This window comes from Nasonia vitripennis, unplaced genomic scaffold (genome assembly GCF_009193385.2).
Source record: "Nasonia vitripennis strain AsymCx unplaced genomic scaffold, Nvit_psr_1.1 unplaced0248, whole genome shotgun sequence".
Taxonomy (NCBI): domain Eukaryota; kingdom Metazoa; phylum Arthropoda; class Insecta; order Hymenoptera; family Pteromalidae; genus Nasonia; species Nasonia vitripennis.
In genome coordinates, this window is record NW_022280027.1 from 25,404 (window position 1) to 49,563 (window position 24,160).

The window sequence follows — 24,160 nt, forward strand, 5'->3', positions numbered from 1 at the left end:
CACAATTAATTTCTAACCCGTTTTTTATCAAGTAGAAAATTTTACCATTACAAAGCTTTTTCTAAGAGTATGCAAAAATTAAAATCATTTCATGATATATCATAAAATTAATACCTAATTGGCAAAAATAAATAAAAAAGCGCTGCCAATTCATTGGCACGTAGCTTCCTCCAACTAAATTTATAAGTCCAATAAATCAAATATTGTTTTAATATATCCATATATCTGCTTGCTAATGTATGAGGCGATTTTTGATACACAATTTAATATAAGTTTTAGATAGCCAAAACATAAAATATTAACTTTTTCCCGAAATCTCAAGTGCAATAAGGCCTTTTTGCGTCCGTAATCGAGGCACAAAAAAAATCATTTTTTTCAGTTTTTGATTTATTACTGAAAAAATAAGTAGTCAAATAACTAGAAATTTTAATGGGATATAGTTTGACACGTGATCCATTAACATAATTTTTTTCGCGAGGTTATGATGTTTAGTTTCAGAGATATGAATTTTTGAAAAAAATCACCTTTTTCATCTTAATTTTATTCTCTTTCAAATGCATTATCACACATTATGCATCAATTCACACACACATCCATACGGACATTTTCTAAAAACACTTTATTTGAAATTCTAACACACTAAAAAGTATTTTCTAGAAGTTTTAAAGAAACTCAAAATTTTACTATTACAAAGCTTCCTCTAGGAGGAATCAAAAAATTTCCTAGGCTCGAATATGATTGCAATTAAAAAAAAAACCATTAACCAAAAAAGAAAATTCATTAACAGGTTGAGTGCTAAGCCGCTAATTATGATCTGTAATCGTTTTGAAAATAGCGGTATCGACTTCTTTTGGTCGAAGCAGCATTTAACAATTATACAATAGCAATGTGAAATTAGCATTGATATTTATGAGTCACGTAGCGCTCAACCTCTTAATAAATATGAAATCAACTATACACTTGCCTGAATTTTCAATCCACAATCGCTGTCTTTCTGGGTCCATTGGAAAACGAAATAAGCGACCTGTGAGCTTTCCATTGTTGCAGTGGATGTATTTGCAAAAGTCGTACACTGTTAACTGCTTGGCCATTTTGCACTACTATTGCACTTAATATCACAAAACACACGAATTTGCTAAAAAAACGCAACTACACGTGTTCGATTTCGATGCTCGCGACGGCGATGTAAACACTAACTGACAGATTAAAACAAATGCACATCGTCTCGCGCGCGACGTCGCTAGATTCCGCGAATTAGCTCGCCCCGAGAAGTGTTGTGATTTTCTTAAAATATCGATTGAAAAGTTTTTCCGAAACATTTTACAGAATGTGATTGTTCGCTAATACGCTCGTTACGGTCCGATTATATCATCATATAAAAAGTATTAATCAATAGAACAATCATACATACCTGCATATTTACAAATTTATTAATTAATAAAATCTTAATGATATAAAATAAATTAAATAAATTTTTATTCATAATTTCATACTTGTTTTTAATTTTTTTTATTCATCACGTTTAACAAATATAGAAGTATTTTAGTTTCTAAAATACTTTTACATAAATTGTTCATAAATTTAAACATTGTAAAACATTTTATAAGGAACCTACAAAGAATAATTTTGAACAGTCAATGATCAATATTTTAAACCATATGTAATTGTAATTGTTTCAGAAGTAAAGGACAAAAAGGAGGACTGGATATAAAAGTATTGGTCATATTTACAATTCAATAAATAATTTTATTAATTATAATGCGTCTGCTTCAATACATGAGATCGCGAAAGCTCGAGTTGCCGCCAGCCGCCGGTTCTCATTTCCCCTCCCGCGCGACATGCGTACTACCGCCCCTACCAGAGCCCCTACTACTCTCCTCCGCTCGAGCTAGATGCGTATAGTTCGGGCGAAAATCCGCGAGGCGGCAGTAGCTTACGACTGCATATCGCGCGGCACGCTTTCGCCCATGCTCATCGGCAATCTCTCCTCCTGGTTGCGTACGGCCGCCCCTACTTCTCCTCCGCTGCTTCTAGATGCGTATAGTTCGGAGCGAAAACCGCAGGGCGGCGCTAGCTTACGACTGCATATCGCACGACACGCTTTCGCCCATGCTCATCGGCGATCTCTCCTCTAAACTCTGATACTAGTGTACCATACCTCCATATACTTATGAGGATGCAATGACTAATTTGTTTAAATAAAAAATAAAAATATCAATATCAACATCATTTAGAATAACTAGGTATTAGAAAATGATTTTTTCAAGTAGATTAACTTAATAAATATCTTTAAAAATCTATTTCTACTATAAGAATATATATTTTGATGATATTAAAGTAGATCGTCCAAAAATCGAACCACTATATTTCCAAATAAAACTTTGCAGGCTATTTAAAACATACCTTGTCCAAAAATTTTAGACCTGGTTATTAACTGACATTACGAGAAAAAGTTAGTTGAAAATTCTTATTAAGAAGGCTTATGAGAGTCGTGTGAATAAACAGGTTAATATTTGAATTACTTTACACAAACATTATGAATTAGACTGGAAAATTGGGAAGGGAAAATGTAAAAGAATGAATTTCTGACATCTAATAAACCAAAGATAAGTATGACAAGTCAAACTTATTAAAAAGTTATTTGCTGTGAGAATAAAAAGTGCTACTTTCCCAACCTATAAGTGTGATTCCCAAGTTATGCGATCATTCAAATGTGAATTATATGATGATGAAAATATTAGTTATCATATTATGCCAATATCAAATTACATAAAAGTTAATCAAAAACGTTATAAATGTTATTTAAATACTTTAAACAATATGCTCACAACTCTCTCTCTTTCGCATACTCAGTTGACTAGGAATGTTAACGTTTATAGCATTAATTCTTATTTTGTAATATATTCTCTTAGTTATAGGTGGTTTCCTGCATATAAATCAGTTGCAGTATTTCTACAGGGATATATTTCTTAACATTTAATTTTATGAGATTAATAAGAATAAAAATATCGGTAATAGGAGATAATATAACACAGTATGATAAAATATAAGATGTTGTATAAAAAATTGTTATAAAGTATGACACTTAGTTAAATCTCAGTCTATTTTTACATTTCATTACACTTTTTGTACTTCATTACTTTTTATTATAATTTATTTCAATTTCTTACTTTGATTCTCGTTGATAGTTTGTTGGATTAAGTTTTTTAACATTTTTAACATGTTCTTAAGTTTGATTAGGGGAGATATACCCAGTATGCCCATATGGGCATAACTTTTAATTGATGCGATAAAAATTTTAATCTAAAGTTTGTACTAATTTTTTAATTTATTTTCTACAAGAAAAATAATTACAGCAAGTTAAACCTGTCATTCAAGGTAGACTGCATGCACAAAGTTGTTTTAAATTAATAAATTTAAATTAATAAAATTTATGAAATTCACATAATGAAGGCCAATACGGTTTTACCATCCAGATGATAACACCAAAACACTGGCTGTGAGCTACAAAATTTTTATTTTTTAATATTTAAAAAATTTGTTGTTTAAATCAGATGATAACACCAAAACACTGGCTGTGAGCTACAAAATTTTTATTTTTTAATATTTAAAAAATTTGTTGTTTAAATCAGTTGATTTAAACAACAAATTTTTTAAATATTAAAAAATAAAAATTTTGTAGCTCACAGCCAGTGTTTTGGTGTTATCATCTGGATGGTAAAACCGTATTGGCCTTCATTATGTGAATTTCATAAATTTTATTAATTTAAAACAACTTTGAAAAAATATACTGAAGGTTAAAAAATTGTTGATGATTATCACGTGATAATCAGCTGATTATCATTAGCATTTTATCTCATATAAACGCATATTTGTAACTATCAGCTTAAATAAAAATATTAAGCTGATATCACCTGATAATCAGCTGACGTTTTGACACGATTATCAGCAGATTATTAGCTGATTATCAGCTAATTATCAGCTGATTGTCATCTGCTTTTTTTCAGTAGGGTGCATTGTAAATCTCAATATCATCAGCATAGATAACCATTTTGGAGTGTTTTAATACAAATACAACGTCATTAACAAAAATTGAGAATAATAAGGACCCAGGTGAAAACCCTGCGGAACCCCAGATACAACCTTGATTTCTTTTGAATAAGAGTCTCTAATTTTCACTATTTGCGTTTTATCAGACAAATAAAAATGTATCCACTTTAGTAGGCTGCCCTCAATTCCTAAACATCTAGTCTTGTATAATAAGTAATTCGTGATCCACACAATCAAAGGCTTTCAAAAAATCAAGGTAAATGGAGTCGGCCTGTGCTAGTTCCGTAAAAGCCTGAGTATCAAAATTAGTGTATACGAGTAGGTTAGTCAAAGTAGACCACTTTTTTATAAAACCATGTTGTTCACTAATAATGGTGTTAGGAAGAAAGTTATTTAGCCTACCCGTCACCAATGCGTGAAGTATCTTGGGCATACAACTAATAATCGAAATTGGTCTGTAATTTCTAATATCACATTTATTACCTTCTTTAAAGATAAAGTTGATAAACGATTTTTTTCATATGCTCGGAAACACACCTGAACAAACATAGACATAAGAGAGATAGACTGCGTATGTAGGCTAGCAAAAGTGGCACCCAACGAGAGAAAGACAGAATACCTTCTATCCCATATACCAAGCATTTGATAGAAGGTGTGGTGTCTTAGTCTTACTCACAGGTCAATGGGTGCCACTTTTGCTAACCTTCACACGCAGTCTATCTCTTTTATGTCTATGGGAACAAAGAAAGTGATTGAATAATTTTAGCATTAGTTGCCATAAAACATCAATACATCTTTTTATGAAGTACGCAAGGATACCATCAGGTCCTAGAATAGTAGAATCTTTTAGGTTATGAATAGTAGATAACAACTCGTTTTTAGTAAGAATAATATTGTCTAGAACGTTAATTTTGTTAACTATAGGAGAGAAAAAAGTACGTCAGTCAACGTAGGTTGATCCACAGAAATAAGCGAATTGATTCGCAATGTCTTGATCTGAATTGGCCGTAACATTGTTATAGCTAGTATTGAGATCAAGATCCCGTTTTTCCCTGTTAAAAATAATGACGTCATTTAATGACGTCAGTCAATGATGTTATAAAATAACGTCAGTCAATGATGTTATAAAATAACGTCAGTCAATGATGTTATAAAATAACGTCAGTCAATGATGTTATAAAATAACGTCAGTCAATGATGTTATAAAATAACGTCAGTCAATGATGTTATAAAATAACGTCAGTCAATGATGCCCAAAATGACCTAGGGTTACATTTGATATTGATTTTGACGGACGCAACATATTCGTTGTAGTTAATTCTTGAAAGTTTAATACATTTTGCTCTAAGTTTCTTAAATTTTATGTGATCAGCTATTAGTTTGGTCTGCTTGAAAACAAAGTGGGTCTCTTTTTTCATTTTTATAAGATTAATTCTGCTGTATACCAATGTAGATAGGAAGCAACACGTGTGCTTTTAAGAGGAACATGCTCAGATATGAAATTGTTTACGAAGTCACAAAACTGTGTTGCACATGCATCAGAATTTTTATTTTCAGCCTATCCCAGTCGACTTTGTCTAACTTTGAGTTTATAACATCGTAATTTATTTTGTAATAATTTCTAAAATGTGCTACATTGTTAACCGGTATATTAAAGTTCGTATGAAAGAGACACACTTCATGATGCTGATCGGTGGGAAGTAGTCTCTCTCCGCAAATAACAGATCCAATGAGTATCCTTTTTTTGGTGACGCTGGATAGTGTTGCTCCAGATTAAGGAATGAGAAATCCCGGACCAAACTCCTGGCTCTATTCACTAAGTTGGGGGGTACATATACCATACAGTTGAACTGAAGTAGATCCGCATCCCATTACACGTTGGGCAGGTTGTAATCACCAACAGTGATAATTCGGTGATTATGATACTTTGCACTTAGATCACATACAGTCTTGGAATGGCTTACATAAGATTCAGTGTTTGAGTTGGATTGGATGTATACTGCACATTGTTTAACATTGTTCACTTCTGTTTTTATAATATATGAATTTAACTGTTTCAAGACAGTTATGAGCACACCACCACCTCTACTAGATTTAAGTTCTGACTCATCTGTTAAATCTATATACATTATACTTGGGTAAACCAAGTTCTGCTGTTTGAATGTCTGATCTTAGCCATGTTTCAGTAAAAATAATAATACTTGGTAAAGTAGCAAGCTGATCAATTGAGCACTTTAAGAGACAGTTTGCCAATGACAGATCTAACATTTTGATGGTAAATCGAGATGTCAACCACGAATAGGAAGCTGATACTTCTGTAGATAGTTTTTTGGATCCCTCACTTTATTCTTGGAGTCCAGTAAGTTTGGCACGATGCAAATGAATTTAATATGAAGTGGATCCAGAGGATGTTTGTGATTGTGCTCCATCATAACTTCTCTGAGCTCCTTTAGAGTCCTTTATTGTAGTCTCGACTTGTCACTAGCCACTTTAATGCCATCCGGAAGTAGCTTAGCATTATTTATAATCTTAAAGATGTACATATATCATTACGAGGTGATAAAGTAACACAAATTGGTCTGTTTTTAGTCGGCTCGTACTTTCCAATTCTTCTTACTCGTTCAGGTTTAATGTTAAGATTTTCGAATTTACTGACTGCATGAGCCAATAGTTTGCAGTCATGTTGAAATAGTTGATTAGCATCAGTGGTGTCAGAGTCAACCACACCGTAGAACATTAAATGGTTATTCCTACACTCGATGTTTCTTATTCCATAAGCCAGAGTATTTGTAGTGTTGAGCAGACGAAAGGAGTCAGACAGATAGTTTACGTTGTTGTTTAACTTAAGAGAAGCAATTTCTTCCTTTAGTGACTAGATTTCTTATCTACAATTAATAATATCAGCTTTGTTCTGAACAATTTCGTTACTCATATGCACCATTTCAACTTTTAGGTCATTCTGAATATCCAATCTAAGCATAGACAATTTGGCATCAAGTTTTGAGTCTAGGAGAGTAGAAAGCTGAGAGACCAGTTCTTGTGTAGAGTTATTACAAGCTACACTAGTGTCCATGCTGTTCTCAGCTTGATGTACGGTAGTAGAGAAAAAATTAGACGTTGACTACATACTCAACTGAGTCATATCTGACATGCACTTCCTGCACATGAATGTGATGGTAGGATTCTCAGCATCACCATAGTTTACGAAGCATCCTCTCTGGCAAGAAAATTCACGTGATTTATCACAGGATCTATCACGTGATAGATTACTCGAATTTTCACGTGATTCATCACTTGACTATTTGGCGTGATTTCTCACGTGATGAATCACCTTCAAAATTACGTCAAAAATCACTCATCAAATTAAAGTATTTGTTTTAATTAAAATAAATTAAATTATTTTATTTTTACTAAAAAATTATGAAAAATACATTTGTTGCTAATTCAAATAAATTTACCACAATAAAATCTTATTGCCCAAGCTATTTCTGCTGTTGTAAGCCTTGAAATTCTATGCTACCTTTACCTGAAAATATGTTAGATTTATAACTTTGTACAGTTCATACGTATACTTTAACATAACAATAGAAGAATCGCTACAATTTACAAGGATTAAAACCCAAAAAAACGTATGTTTACTTGATAAATTAATTTTTTTTATTATGTAATAAAATTGTTTTCCTTATTTTATCAAATAACAGCAGATAGTCTATACACGTAAATGATATATTACTATTATTAATTCATATATGATCTGCAAGTTATCATTATTAGGACAAGTAAAAATGACTCAGTGAGTAAGATAATGGATTGTGAAGTTGAGGACCAGGGTTCAAGTCTCAGTTAGGGCAAAGTTTTTGTTCACTATTTTGCGGTCAATTTGTTTGGATTAGCATCAACAAACACGTATTTTTCATAACTGTTTAGTAAAAACAAAATAATTTATTTCAATCAAAACAAATACTTCAATTTTTGAGTGATTTCTGACGTGATTTTTAACGTGATTTATCACTTGAGAAATCACGCCAAATAGTCAAGTGATGGATCACGTGAGAATTTAAGTGATCTATCACGCGATTGATCGTGTGATAAATCACGTAATTTTTCTTGCCAGGGCTGCTTTCGGTGCACAAGTATCATGATACTTGACTCCACACCTCGCGCAACCCGACGATTTCCCAGCCACGTTGGGGCACCTTTTGTAAGCACAATTTATTGTTTGGAGGTTAGGCAGTGTTCGGATGTTATAGCAGCGATGTTCAGGGATAAATTTTGAAGATTAATGTCACAAAAGACGTAGAGTTAGTCAATTAATAGCCTGCTATAGGGTCTTTAAACAATCTTACAATTGATAATTAAGAAAAAGAACAAAATCTCAGTCAGTCAAAGAGCAACCTTGCGTTGCGCCACCCCTACTGAAAAAAATTAGATGACAATCAACTGATAATCAGCCGATAATCATGCCAAAACGTCAGCTGATTATCAGGTTATTTCGGTTCAGTATTTTTAATAAAGCTGATAGTTATAAAAAATCATCATCAACATTTTATCTCACATAAACGCATATTTATAACTATCAGCTTTATTAAAAATACTGAGTTGAAATCACCTGATAATCAGCCGACGTTTTGGCATGATTATCAGCTGATTATCAGTTGATTGTCATCTGATTTTTTTCAGTAGGGACCTGACGACGATAATATGTATGATGATGGTTTAAAGTATTAAAATAATATTCATAACGTTTTTTCATTAACTTTTATGTATTTTGATATTGATATAATATGATAACTAATACTTTTATTATCATATAAATATATGACTTCTGAGTCACACTTATAAGTTAGGAAGAAACACTTTTTTTCATTTTTACAGTATCATTAAACTCCAAAACATAAATAACTGGAGCTTATGGAAATTCCAAGTTAAAGTTATTTTAAATTCAAATAGAGTTTGGGAAATAGTTACAGGTACAAGTACGTGTCCAGGTGCGTCCGCAGTAAGTGCAACTTCCGCTGAAATTGCTGAAAACAACAAAAGTATTGAAAAATGGAAAAGAGGCGATTCTCTTGCACAGAAAATTATCGTTACTACTGTTTCAGAGCAAGCCATGCTACATATACTAAATTGTGATACCGCTAAAAGCATGTGGGATAATTTTATCAACGTATACGAACAAAAATCGTTAGCAACAACACATATGTTGCAGCAAAATAGGTTCACAATTAAAAAGGAACCGTCTGATGACATTGCTACACACATAGCAAAGCTGGAAGATTTAGCTCAGCGTCTAAAACTCATGGGTGAAACCATGAATGACAAGATGATTATGACCAAGATTTTGTTGACCTTACCGCCAAGCTATGACCACTTCATCAGTACATGGAAATCAACACCAGAGACTGAGCGAACCAAAGCAAATTTAATCTCAAGACTAGTTAACTAAGAAATGAGAGATTCCTCACGTGATGAAACTGCACTAGCTTCTCAACAAAATAACAGAAAAGGCAGTTGTGGAAAACAAGCAACTGACAAAGCCAAAAGTAAATGGAAACCTGGTAAATGTCACAATTGGAATAAGCCTAGCCACTGGGCCTATGAATGCCGTAGTAAAAAGTCTAACGATAAAGATGATCATGGAGCAAAATCAACTGAGTCAAAAGGTAAACCGCATGGAGATGCATTAATAATTGATGCTTTTGCGTCAATTCAGAACAGCAATAGCCATACAAATCTATGGTATAAAGATTCAGGAGCCAGTAGTCACATGACACACCACAAGGACTGGTTTTTGAATTATGAACCTTTCAAAAGACTAACTTGGGTACACATTGGAGATGTCAGTTTACTTGAAGCATGTGGATTAGGTGAAATAAATGTACTATCATTCAATGGAAAGAGTTGGAATCTTAGTCATTTATCCAATGTAGTATACGTACCTGACTTAAAGTATAACCTTTTTTCGTTCAATGTCGCTATGGACAAAGGTTTGGAACTCTTTTCAGATAATCGCTCCTGCAAATTTACCAAAGGAGATAAAACCATAGTTATTGGTGAATGAATAGGGAACCTATTTATTATGAAGCTTAAAGTTGAGAACCTATCTGTGATGCCTGTGCCATAGGCAAGACTCATAGATTGTCCTTTCATAATAGTAAATCTGAAACTAGTCAAATTGAAGAAGTAATACATGCTGATTTATGCGGACCTATGTAAGAAGCATCTCTCAAAGGGTCTAAATACTTTTTATTACTTAAAGATGATTTCTCTAAATTTCACACAATATATTTTATAGCAGCAAAGTCAGATAAATACAATTGCATGGAAGAATATGTCAAGAAGGTTGAAAAACATTGTCCTAAAGGAATCAAAATTATTCGAACAGACAATGGATTAGAATTTGTCAACTAAAAGATTTCAAACCTATTGGTCAAGTATGGTATTGAACATCAGAGAACGGTAGCTTACACTCCAGAACAAAATGGATCTGCTGAAAGGGAGAACCATACCCTAATAGAAGCTGTCCGATCCATCCTTGCCGCAAAGAGCTTTGAAAAGAAATTTTGGGCAGAAGACACAAACACTGCTGCTTATGTCTTGAACTGTACAGGTACTAATCGAATACAAAACAAGAGTCCGTATGAGCTTCGGTATAATCAAGAACCAAACATTCAAGATCTACATATATTTGGTGAAAAAGTATACGTACACATTCCTAACGAAAAAAGAAGAAAATTAGATGACAAAGGTAAACCAGGATTATTTATGGGCTATGAACATAATGTAAAAGGATTCAGGATTTTGATTCTGGAAACAAACAAGATTGAAATCGCCAGAGTTGTAGTATTTACTGGTATAGTTGAACCTGTAAATAAAACAAAGAAAAAAGAAGATTTTGAAATAATTTTAAACTTACCAAAGGAATCCGTGGAAACGAATGATGCGAATGATGAACCTGAAAGAGAAGAAGAAGATTTGCACGATGAACCTGCAGGAGAAGAAGAAAATTTCCACGATGAACCTGCAAGAGAAAAAGAAAATTTCCACGTCGAACCAGAAAGAGAAGAAAACTTACCTGATGACCCTGGAAAAAGAAATTTAAGAAAAAGACATGAACGTAGTAAACCTAAAAGATTGGATGACTATGTAGACCCTGATGAGGTAAATATCGAAGACATGTTTATTAATGACATTCAAGATCCACTTACCTATTCAGAAGCCACAAATGGTCCTAATGCTGATGAATGGAAGCGTGCCATGCAGGAAGTAATTAATTCTCTGAACAAAATCAGGTCTGGATTTTAGTCGATACACCTGAAAATAAAACTGTAATGGATAGTCGTTGGATCTTTAAACTAAAAAGAGATGCTTGTGATAATATTTAACGATTCAAGGCTCGTTTAGTAGTTAAAGGTTTTCTACAGAGGAAAGAACTCGACTACAAAGAAACCTTTAGCCCTGTCATCAGATTTGATTCAATCAGATTATTACTTACCGCAGCAGAAAAACAGAAGTTAGTCCTTAAAAAGTTTGACTTTAAAACAGCCTTCCTGTATGGAAATATCGAAGAAACAATATACATGAAGCAGCCACTTGGTTTTTCGGATGGATCCCAAAGAGTATGCAAGTTGCTTCGTAGTTTATATGCTTTAAAACAATCCTCCAGATGTGGGAACCAAAAATTTTCATCTTTTCTAAGTAAGCATGATCTCAAAGCAACAAATGCCGACCATGCCTTTTTGTTTTTACAAATGAGAATATTTAATTTATAAAAGACTTATTCTAGGCATATACATCGATGATGGTCTCATTGCAGCAGAAAGTCAAACCGTAGCAGAGGAACTTCTAGCAGAACTGAAGCTGAAATTTGAAATAACACGTAGTTGTGTAAATATATTTTTAGAGTTGCAAATAGAGTGTCTGAAAGATGGATCGTTCTTTGTCCATCAGTCAAATTACGCTAAGAAAATACTTGAAAAGTTCAATATGAACAATGCAAACAGCGTCACCATACCTGCTGATAATAATAATGAAATTTGAGTCTCTATACACTCTGAAAACCAAACAAAAGTCACCAATGCACCTTATTGTAAAGCTATTGGTAAACTCATGTATCTTTCTACTGGGACCAGACCAGATATCACTTTTGCTGTCAACCGTGCTAGAAGATACATGGAAAACCCAAATATAATACATTGGAATGAAGTTAAAAGGATTTTGAAATATTTAAAAGGAACACAGAACCTAGTGTTATAGTTCATAAATTAGAATACACACACACACATATATATATATATATATATATATATATATATATATATTTAGTTTCACTTAAATCTAAAAGATGGCGCTATAAGAATAGTAGGCATGTTCGTTGCTCTAGGCGTGCTGCTGCGAGAAGAAGAATACGTTTGACTGCCGAGCAGTGTGGACACATGGCGTCGTTAAGTTCGAATCGGGAAAAAGCATAATTCTTGTTTTAGGCAGCTTGCTGCAAACTTATTATTATTATTATATTTAATTTTGGATTATTTTAAAATAAATTTATTATTCTAAAGGTTAATGAAAAGTTGATTAGACTGTGTGTGTGTGTGTGTGTTTATTTATCCTGACAATTATATATATATATATATATATATATATATATATATATATATATATATATATATATATATATATATATATATATATATATATATATATATATATATATATATATATATATATATATATTATATATATATATATATATATATATATATATATATATATATATATATATATATATATATATATATATATATATATATATATATATATATATATATATATATATATATATATATATTAAACATAATTAAAAGTTGAATTATAATACTAGGATGCTGTTTAACACTACTGAAGACGGTCAACTACTTGTATATAGTGATTCTGACTATGCGGGTGAGGTTAAAACTCGAAAGTCCATTTCTAGAAGCCTTATCACTTTAGAAAACAGCCTGATCACATGGAATTCCCGCAAACAACCTACTGTAGCCTTATCTACAAGTGATGCAGAATATTTTGCAGCTTGTGAAACAGCAAGAGACATCATGTGGATCAAGAAACTAGTCAGAGAAGTTTATAGCACAAAGCACGTAAACACAATACTTCACATGCATAACCAAAGTGCTATCAAGTTTCACTATGTAAGAGAAAAATACGAGCAGAAGGAGTTTCAACTGGAATATATCAACACACAAACAACTAGCAGACATCTTTACCAAACCACTGACCAGGATGCAGTTTCAACAACACAGAAGTTTTATGTTATATGATCTAAATACAGTTAAAAATTAGAACAAAAGATATTATAGAAACAGGGGGGATGTTAAAGATAATGTGGGTTTCTATAATATCTGATCTGTCAATGCTATAATTGTTCTCATATACCATATGGTAGTCTGCACTTTGTAGTACTACCAACTTTTGTTATTTTTTTAAAGTTACCGCGCGTGAACTTGAGGTTAGCTTCACGCGCTTCGTTTTTGGTATGTTCGACATCTTTGGTTTTACAAAATATGATGCTCTAGAAAAAGCGAATAAATCTATTCTTTGCTCACACATCCAAGTGTACCGTTTATTTATTTGCCAAATAATTAACAAGAACAAAAACAAAACATCATCCGAGTCTGAAAATTCTGACCCCCCCCCCTTGTTGCTTAATGTACTATTATAGCATGGACTGTTAAAATCCGCAAGTCGCCCCTATTTCTGACTAAAGTAGTCCTTTTTGCGCCGTGAGGTTAGCGCACAAGCGTAGCAAGTGTGATGATAAACACGATTTAAAAAGGACGATTTTAGTCACAGATAGCTGTGACTTAAAAGCAGATTTTAACCACCTGTGCTTTAAAATAACTTTATAGCACTGGATGGCATAAATCCGCATCTATGTCACGTCTATCCTCGCTACGCTCGGGCGCTAACTGCACGGTGCAAAATTGGACTGTTTAAACCACGGATAGGAGTGACAGCGGATTTATGCTAGTCAGTGCTATAAAATAGTATATTAATAAGTTTGACTTGTCATACTCATCTTTGGTTTATTAGATGTCACAAATTGATTCTTGTACATCCTAGTTTTCCAGTTTGATTCCTAATGTTTTTGTAAAGTAGTTTGAATAATAACCTGTTTATTCACACGACTCCCATAAGCCCTCCATTAAATGTGTTTAAATGCAAAAAGTTTTTTTTTAGAAATCTAGTGATTCATTTTTTGTACAATGCACCTTACGAAAGTTAGTTGCACAAATGTAAAACGTTGACTTTACAAATATATAAACAGCTGTGTTCAGTTACCAGTGTATATAATTTTAGGAATGTGTACTGTAAATATATATTTATTTAACCCTGAATGAAAATTTATTTTTTTTTATGTCTAAATTTGTCATATGAAAATGGAAACGTTCTTGTCCAATACATAGATTGGTATTATGGTATATCCTATGGTGTATACTGAATCACACAGAAATATACAAAAATGTACTTGAAAGTAATGCATCAAGTGAAAAACAGGTTTTTCATTAAAAAAAAACTTTAATATTTTAAATATACCAAAAGTTTTAGTAATTTTTTCTAAATTTCTGTATGCTACTCTACATTCTAATACATATAAGGTACATTTTAGTACGTCTTTGTCATTTTTCGTAAAATCTTCCATCTGGGTGAAAAATGGAAAAATGAAATATTTAACATTGATTTGACCCTATAATAATTGTCTAGAATATACAGTCTTACTGAAAAATCTCACATGCGATCTCACCTGATTCAATGTGCTGTGCAATCGTTACTTGTACTTTTATTTATAAAGCAGAAGCAAAGAATAATATTAAAAAATACTTACAAATACTGATAAATACTAACAAGTTATGACAAATAATAAGTGATACTAACGGTTGTTGGAATTGTGACATATTTATTATTCATTATTATTTGTTATTATTTTTTAATATATATCATTTTTATCTGTACTATCAAATATCGATTATTATCGACTATATCGTATGTAGTGCAGCATGCTTATGCGCTTAATAATTTTAAATAAATTGTGCTAAATGTATATTAGACTTTTTAGAAGTAGATCTAAATTATTATCTTCTTAATGATAAAAAATATACAGGATATTTTCATGTAAAAACTTTAAGAATTTTTTTTATCTGAGTTTTGTTTTGTATTCAATTCTTCAAGATTAAGGGTATGTGGGAGCTAAAAACATGTTTATTTCTGGCCCATGAAAACTTTTATATAAAAGCGTATTGAAAAACCCAGACCAGAGTGCAACAGTGTTTAACTCAAAGAATCATTCTACCGAAAGAAATTGTCAATTAAACTCCTAGTTTTTCAATTAGTTTTGAAATATGAAAGAGTGTTTACGCGATTTCAGCACTAACCTTACAATTATGTCGTACCAGTAAACTTTTTATTGTTTGACTTTCCATCAATATAAACAGCATACCGCTATTCTATTTAGTTTATCCCATTAGCACCTGAACGGACCATTTTCGACACCAAAGTTCAGAGATTCACGGTACAATGAATTCGAAAAAAAAATGTTTAAACCACTGTATCCCATGTTTTAAAGGTCGCTCTTTCGAATAGTGATGGTTAGAAATCCTTAAAATGAGTTTTTTTAATGTAAAAATTGCTAATTAAAAAAAAAGTTTTTTTTATTTTTTTTTTAAGAAAATTTGTTCTGCTCATGCATTTTTCTATATACTTAATACCAATAAATAACGCATCCATGGACCCTAAACTAAAAGTTATTGGCTTAAGATTAATAAAAAAAAATTTTATTCGTACAAAATGGCGTTCAAAACAATAAATTTTACTTTTATTCTTCTGCAATTTTTTTCTCAATTTGTATGGACTTTAGAAAAAATTTCCTAAAAATAAAAACGTCCTAAAATTGATCAAAGAACACCCTTACATTTTTTCAGAACCATACAAGAAAATTTTTGATTTTCCGGAAAGTCTATCGAAAAAACACTTCAGCAATTTTATTCTCAATAACTATGGACTTGCGGAAAAATTTTGTAAGAACAAAAAGTCTTAAAGTCAGTGAAAGAATATCATCAAAAATTTTTAGAATGTTTAAATAATTAAAAAAAAATTTATTTTCCAGAAAATCGAAAATTTTCTTTTACGGTTCTGAACAAATTTGAGGGTATTCTTTGATTAATTTTAGGACGTTTTTATTCTTAAGAAATTTTTTCTAAAGTCCATATAAATTGAGAAAAAAATTGCTGCAGATTAAAGATAAAATTTATTGTTTTGAACGCCATTTTGTGTGAATAAGAATTTTTTAATTAATCTTAAGCTAATAACTTTTAATTTAGGGTCCATGGACGCGTTATTTATCGATATTAAGTAGTACTACCCAAAAGTGATTGTCCGTTCAGAATTTGATAAAATTTGGTATGCTGTTAGATATTGATTAGATAAACACTCAGTTAAAATTTGGTAAAGGTTTTGAACCTGTGACAAAAGTTATAAACATTTCTATTTGCGAACATATGCACTTTTCGAGTAATTGCTTGATTTCACAAAACTGACCGTTTAGAATTTACCCAAACTTTACAAATTAGTAGATAAACATGTAACAAATTAGTTGATACCTCAAAAATCTAAACTTGGAACGTGTGAGCGTAGTAATAAACAAATAAAAGTTCAAAAATGTACACTTAACCTCAAAAAAATGAGTCAAATCAGCTTCTGTCTGAAACTTTTTATTGATAATTATGGTAAATAAAATTGTTTGATGAGAATGTTTGATCATTATTTAATGTAACTTAATCTATGCAACTTGTATTATTATGTGTATATCGCAAATAAACAAAATACAAAAAGTGGACTTGTTTTGACTACCACAGTATGGGTACTACCTTAAGGGTGTAGAATAATGCATAAGCAAAAAAAAAATTTCTTAACAAAAATTTAAAAAAAACAGTGTTTTTTTTAATCAGCAATTTTCACATTAAAAAACTAATTTTCGGGATTTCTAAACAGAGTTACCTGTTCGTAGGTCCGGTACGAAACTTAAAATATAGCTTAATACTAAATATAAATTTTGTAGTAGTATAAAATAAAATAAAGTAACAGATCAATTGTGTGAACAGCCTGAATAGATATTCCTATTTCTACTACTAATAATACAATTTGAATTTTAAATTAAAACGCTTATTTACAATAATAATGTCCCCTCATCATAAATATATTAATACTGAATTTGTTAGATTACAATGTACCTTGAGTTTTGGTAGCAGGGTGCTACTAGACCAAGTTTTGTAACCATTTATTGCACTCAATTCTCTCGTTCACCAATATCTAATTAACATTTGTCTCGCTGTAGTGAAGGTTTCGGTAGATGCGTTCATCGTTCTGGCAAAAATTATTCTTTCAGTTTTGCTTAATCTAGCTGGACATGTAAGTCCAGCTGCACATGTCACTCTGTAATGTGGAAACATCTGTCTGTGTTGATATGCTGAGTCGCAATTGCAAGATGAGGTGAAGACTATGTCATCAAGAACTATTAGGTCCTTATGCTAGGGTTGTTTTAGAGGGTACATTGAGATGATAAAAGTCTGCTTACCTTTTACACCTCTATCAAAGTATAGATATGCTTTGTTAGAACCTAAATAGAACCTAGTTTAGATCACCGTATGTCATGCGGTAGTTGTTTTTTTCTGTAGAATCGGTTTGCATGGTGCTTTACTTGCTTCTTTTGAAGCCATCTTGATGTTATTATTTTCAGCGATTTTATCTGTATCATCAAAAACTGTTTTTATAGGTTTATATTTTATACTGTTATTATGTCTTTTCTCAGTTGTATCTGTTATTTTTTTGACGAAGTGCACATGCTTTATTTTTATGCTTTTATTCTTGATTGTAATTTAGTTTGCACTGACCTTTCGCACATATGTATGTGCAAGCATCTATTAGCAATTTTGTAGTAAGTACATCCCCCTGTTGAAAATACTGATTTCATAAATTTTGAAGTATTTGAGAGTATAAGTATTGATAAGTACAACCTCTTGAAAATAATGACGTCATAAAAGGTTTCAATTTGTAGCAACAAATGAGGTCATCTCATGACGCCATTTAACGTAAAAATATTATTTTTTGTTCGGTAAAATTATTAAAAATTATGAATTTCTTGGACATTAGCCCCCATCTTCCGTACTACCATCCGGATGGTAGCACCTATATAGGCAATCGTTTTGTCAATTTTGAAGTATTTAGAAATACAACCTGTTGAAAATAATGGCGTCATAAAAGGTTCCAATTTGTAGCAACAGATGACGACATTATTTTCAACAGAGCCTCATGAACTTGCAGTGTAGGAGGTTCGTTCCTGAAATTGCTGATTTGATGTGTGTGGGAAATTATTTGAGCATTAGCTTTTATTAATAGTGAATAGTATATTTTTTCCAAATTTTGACAATCAAGTTTGTACATATGCCATTCCGCTTTATGGTATATTTGTCGCAATCGAATCTCTTATTATTTTTTTCATATTTTTTGTTTGTATATTATTTATGGTATTTGGTAGTCTATTAAAAAGTTTTATCGCCACGATATAGCTATTCTCATTACTAGTTGTTTTGTAGCATTTTGGAATCTGAATTTTTTTGTCTTGTTCCACTGTCTAAGTTCAAGTATATTAATTTAAGTTTGTGATAAAGGTAGCATAACGCTTCTTTTGCAAATAATTGATTAATATTGAGTGGGTTTTTGTTAGTTATAAAGTGATTTTTATTTAAGTGATTTTCTTTAAAAAACTGATCTAGCGCCGTTCTGGTAAATCGTATCTGATAATTCTGATTTTTTTAAATCATGCGATCTGTATAGTGCAGGCATCTGAAGAGTGCTATTTTTATCAATTTATATGGTATATAAAATTTTTAGCTTTCCAATTTGAATTGTTTCTGTATATTCAGCGATAAGAGTCGAGCAGCTGAGTCATACTGCGATGCATGCACTTCGAATGCATCGTAGACGTTAGCTCAGTGGTTAGAGCACAGGCCTCTGGCTCTCGGGTCCGCGAGTTCGAGTCCCATCGTCTACTTTTTCGCTTTTCCACTCGTCTTCTCTCCGTCTGTAACAACTGCGTTAAATATTTATTTTAATATATATTTATATAAATTTAAATGAAAATGAGTTATATTAATGTGATTTTTAGTATTAGATACAATTAGAACATATTTACGTATATAATTTTAAATATTTTGATATTTCAACACTAAAATATGTATATGTGTGTGTGTGTGTGTGTATATATGTATTCACGTTCAGTGTTTGCTGCTTAAATTCTTGATAATCATTAAATACATGCATGAACTCGCAATCTTCTATGCTTGGTTTATCAGATTTTGTTTTTTGATATGTTACCAGGTACAATTTCATTTCTTCACTACATTCATTATTATGCAGCTTCAAAAAATGTTCAAAATTCAAAATTTGTGAAGCCAATGATACGATTGGATGTTATCTTTTACACCTGTTAAAATGTTTCCCTGCAATGTAACTACTTACTGAACCGTTTGCAAGCATTCGCGAATTGACCATAACATTCGTAAGAGCGGAGTTATCGATTAATTTACCAACAGCTTTAAAGTACGCCATCATGACGTGAAAAGCCCAAAGGTGAATAAATAAATCATCAAAAAGTGGTTTATCGGTGCACTGTATTTGTAGTACAATTTTAGCAATAGCGAGGTCGTATGTAATCTGCATGTATTTTTCACCGCATTCATGGCGATCAGTTGACTCTGCTTCATAGTTTCCAAAACAACTGATTTATCAGTTGGCGAAGCGTTAATTGTTGTTAAATAACTGAGGGTTTGCGTTGGGGCTGTGTCGTCCTATATTAAACTATTAAATCCAATCCACATCGGTGTCTTAGATATTTTAAGGTGATGAGAAACCATGAAAGCGAAATTAAATTCTACCAACAATTCTACAGCCGGATGCAATAAATTTAGTGATACATCTGCTGGCTGTAAGTGTTCATTGATTCTTGGTTTCTTCGTATATGGTATTAAATCATGAGTAACAGCATCAAACGTTCGCCTTCGTTTTGTAGTATTCTGAGAAGGACCTGCTACATTTTCATCGGTACTATGAGTACTATCATCATTATTGTCACTCAGTAGAACTACCCATAGTTTGGAAAATGATTCTGACGGTATCGTGCAAAGTGCCGTGTCCAGATGATGTATCAACGAATCAATCAAAGTTATTGTATGAGGCACCAGTGCATAGGTTTGGCAAATGAGTGATACCTTCAGGACAAATTTTAGAACTCAAACTGGAGGTAAATGGCTTCTGTCTCAATGCCTTCAAGGGTTGTGTAACTGCAGCAATGTCCGTATCTGTTAATAATATTAACTATTTTCTTGCTGTTACTTAAGCTTTTTAAAGTAATGCCAAGACATATATGCTTTGATATTTTCATTTTTCCATTAGACACATCGTATATTACGTCTTCGGAAAAGGATTTCGCTAATCGGGTTTCACTGAGCTTGCGACCACACCTCGGCCCGCCGAGTAAATGTAAATAAAAGAACAGTAAATTATCGGTCAATTCGCATTCTCCTTTCAATAAATCCGCGGATTCAATCTGATCAGGCAACTTATTGTGCTTGAGATTCTGTATCTCCTGCCTCAAAAAGTACGCCGTTCACATTAAGATTTCTTTTTTTTTTCTATTTGTTTAAACTCTTTCTCTACGATTATGCCCTTGTACGGTTTTACAAGTTTTTTATTATTGTGATTGATTATAGCGATTTCTCCTTTGAATTTTGACATGATTTTACTTTCTAAATGATACGGCTTCGTAGTATAAGCATCAGTATCTTCCTTTTGTTTTTCTAAATAATCTTTAAAGATTTCGTTCAAAGATGACAGAGAATACGATTGGTCAGAAGTCAAGCTTACAATTGCATTCTCGCTTTTGACAGAAGCCTCGCCAAAATCTGCATTATCGACTTTAACAGCAACATCATTTTGAATGGCACTGCCGTTTTTTCTGAAAAATAATTACAGTTATTTATACACGATATGAAAATCATCGCGTTCGTCTAGTAGTTACTTTCCAAATTTACGCCTAGTTACTTATGCTTGTTCTGAAGACGAGGATGCTTGCTTTTTCGGATCCTATCCTCTGTATTTAGGCGGCTAAGCAGTGAAACGTGCGTAGCATAAAGAATGATATCCTTGATGATCATTGCTTTCTTTCGGTAGTTCGACATTTGCCCAACTCAAACCATTATCTTTCCTAATTTTCAGCACAGCTGAACACTTGTCAATCATCTTTATATCAAAGCACTTGAGATTTACACTTTTTTGCGACAAAATATACAATAAAATCGAACGTTCGACATTTTTGCAGTAGATCTTGTCTTCTAAAGTATAACGGACACACTGGCTTAGCGTCAGTAGCAATTTCGGAGCACACGATGCGCATGTTCACACAGCTGATCATCTGCAGGTAGTCACCGACGGACCCAGGGACGTTGTGGGGGGTGGATACTTTTCAAACTATTAACCGTTTACAGGTAGATATCGACAGTCCTCTTAGTTAGCTGGGCTACTATTCAATCCCAAAACTTTAATTGTTATGAGCGTGTAGCAGAGACGAGAAGACATACATCTTCGCATATATAAGTGTTTATTATTTATATTATTATCATGTATACATATTCAAAGGTATAATTGAGATAAGCAGTCTAAGAAAGCTAAAACTTCGTAAACTAAGAGTTATCAGTGACAGTTACACGAAAAAAATAGTCAGCTAAAGTTTTCGCAGTGGAAAAGTGCTCAGCTGATGCAGCGAATGATGCCACGCGCCCGCGCGCATAATGATGCGCCGTATCTTTAAGTCGCCAGCTGAGCACTTTTCCACCACGAAAACTTCAGCTGACTATTTTTTTTGTAAAACTAGTATAGTAGACTATCACTTCCTCAAATTTCAACTTTCTTACCATTACTTTACAATGCGCCTATTTTTCGCATGTTTGGGCGCACAGCTGACGTACAACGCATCAGAGCTGGACGTGGAAAGAGCAAATCGCGCTTCACCGCGCTACTTGACAGTTTTCCTTCCATCGATTCGGGGCCCTTCAGATTTCTTCGTGCAAATCCGAATCTTCTGTTTATTTCTCTCCTGTAGCGTCTTCGCTGGTCGCAGCGTCGACTATCATGTCGCGCTGCTTTCTTCTTGCCCCTCTGCGCTTGTGTATGTGCGGGGCATATGCGTATGCCTCGCCACAAGTATTAAAACAGCTATTCCTCCTCAGGACCCAGGTTCCCTACCGCTTAACGCCCCTCACCCACGGCAAGGACACTCAGCTCCCAAAGGGGATAAGAATGTCATACATAAGATACAAAAACGCGACAACAAGACACTTGTTGGTGAGGAAATGGTAAAAATAAAATAGCAATGGAACAAAAATTATAAAAATTATTATGGATCACAATAGCATAATATAAAACAAAAATATAGAATCTTTAAACTTGTGCAATAGTATTTATTTTAATGCTAATTAACAATGCCTCTCTCTCTCTCTCTCTCTCTTTCATTATCACGCATGAGTGCGTGTTAATGTATGTATGTATACCGCCATATTTATGAAACTACACTATCAATGCCAATTAAATTTGAGATATAGTTTTGTTTTAGGATTTCGAATTCGAGAATAAAAGTATTGAATACTGCTTACTACTTTTTGTTTTGTAGCCAGTTTTTGATTTGCTAACATATATTTTGCATTTTTTTAATCATCCTATTATTACGAACAATGCGATAAACGCATTTGACAAAGAATAAAATTATCCATTTTTCTAAGATTGGTTCTCGATATCGACCGCTTAGCTCGCAAGAAAATGCGAAAACGGTGATTTTTCTTCAAATCAATTAAATTTTTATTGGTACATTAGAACCTTTATTCTTCTTTTCATGATCTATTAACAAAAAATATTGTTAATAGATCATGAAAAAATTATTAAATATATACTATCAAAAAGCTACATCCTGTATGAATTTAAAGTAATTTTGACGATTGATTTTTGAGTGATAAATCACAATACAAAATACGATTTGTTTCCTAATCTTACCCATCCAGCCGTCTTCTTAAACTTTTTAGATGACACCCTGCTGTACTTACTAACTAACAGTACTCTTATATTAAGATCGGAAAAAAAGATCTGATGTTGAATGTTCGCGGAGGACATGGCACTTTCTAGCTGCTTGTTTTTGGCATCTCACAAAATACATTAAAAAACCATTCAAATAAATTAGCAGCATTTCTTTTGGATGATACATCTAACTTTATGCTACAATTATTGTTTTTTTTATCTTTCAGATTTTAATACAATACTCATAAAAATGTCAATCAATATCAGATGCGCCAATACTGAGGATTTATTAAATATTCAGCATTGTAATTTGCAGTGCTTGCCAGAAAATTATCAAATGAAATACTATTTATATCATGCTCTGTCATGGCCTCAATTAAGTTATGTAGCTGAAGATGAAAAAAACCGCATAGTTGGATATGTTTTAGCTAAAATGGAAGAAGATTGTGAAGATAATCCGCATGGTCATATTACAAGTTTAGCGGTTAAAAGATCTCATCGAAGATTAGGCATTGCTCAAAAACTAATGAATCAAGCTTCTAGAGCAATGGTTGAATGTTTTGGAGCAAAGTATGTATCCTTGCATGTACGAAGAAGCAATCGTGCTGCCTTAAATTTGTATACAAGTAGTTTACATTTTCAAGTTTCTGAAGTAGAACCAAAGTATTATGCTGATGGTGAAGATGCTTATGCCATGAAAAGAGATTTAACAAACTTTAAGCAAGATTGTCATTCATCAAAGGAAAGCACAAGTGTAGATTTTTATTCATCAAATAAGAAATGTTGCGAGCACAATGAATAAATCAAGTACTTGAGTAATCTGTATTTAAAATGTAATCATCTTATTTTATAATTTTCAGATTTAAATAAACATAATAAAAGTACATAAAACTCGTTCATTGTTTATTTATTTAAATGTTAATCAGAGAAGTATAAA

General features: G+C 32.4%; 3 protein-coding genes across 3 annotated transcripts in view; 2 read left to right on the forward strand and 1 right to left on the reverse strand.

Annotated features, from left to right (window-relative positions):
- Positions 1–8,670: 8,670 nt before the first annotated feature.
- Positions 8,671–10,941, forward strand: LOC116738705. The gene is made up of 2 exons (XM_032602247.1): positions 8,671–9,089; positions 9,153–10,941. Exon 2 carries the CDS (start codon positions 9,500–9,502, stop codon positions 10,109–10,111), a length of 612 nt encoding a protein of 203 aa, XP_032458138.1. The 5' UTR covers positions 8,671–9,089; positions 9,153–9,499; the 3' UTR covers positions 10,112–10,941.
- A 7,669-nt stretch (positions 10,942–18,610) lies between these two features.
- LOC100115097 overlaps positions 18,611–24,160 on the reverse strand; it is a 41,868-nt gene continuing 36,318 nt past the window's right edge. The window contains exon 5 of the transcript XR_004228361.2: positions 18,611–19,192. The gene's annotated coding sequence lies outside the window, so the exon portion shown is untranslated. The remainder of the gene's footprint in view (positions 19,193–24,160) is intronic.
- On the forward strand, positions 19,993–24,117 carry LOC100115808 (N-alpha-acetyltransferase daf-31). The gene is made up of 3 exons (XM_031933430.2): positions 19,993–20,086; positions 20,171–20,401; positions 23,451–24,117. The coding sequence occupies exons 2-3, from the start codon at positions 20,359–20,361 to the stop codon at positions 24,023–24,025; spliced, it is 618 nt and encodes a 205-aa protein (XP_031789290.1). The 5' UTR covers positions 19,993–20,086; positions 20,171–20,358; the 3' UTR covers positions 24,026–24,117.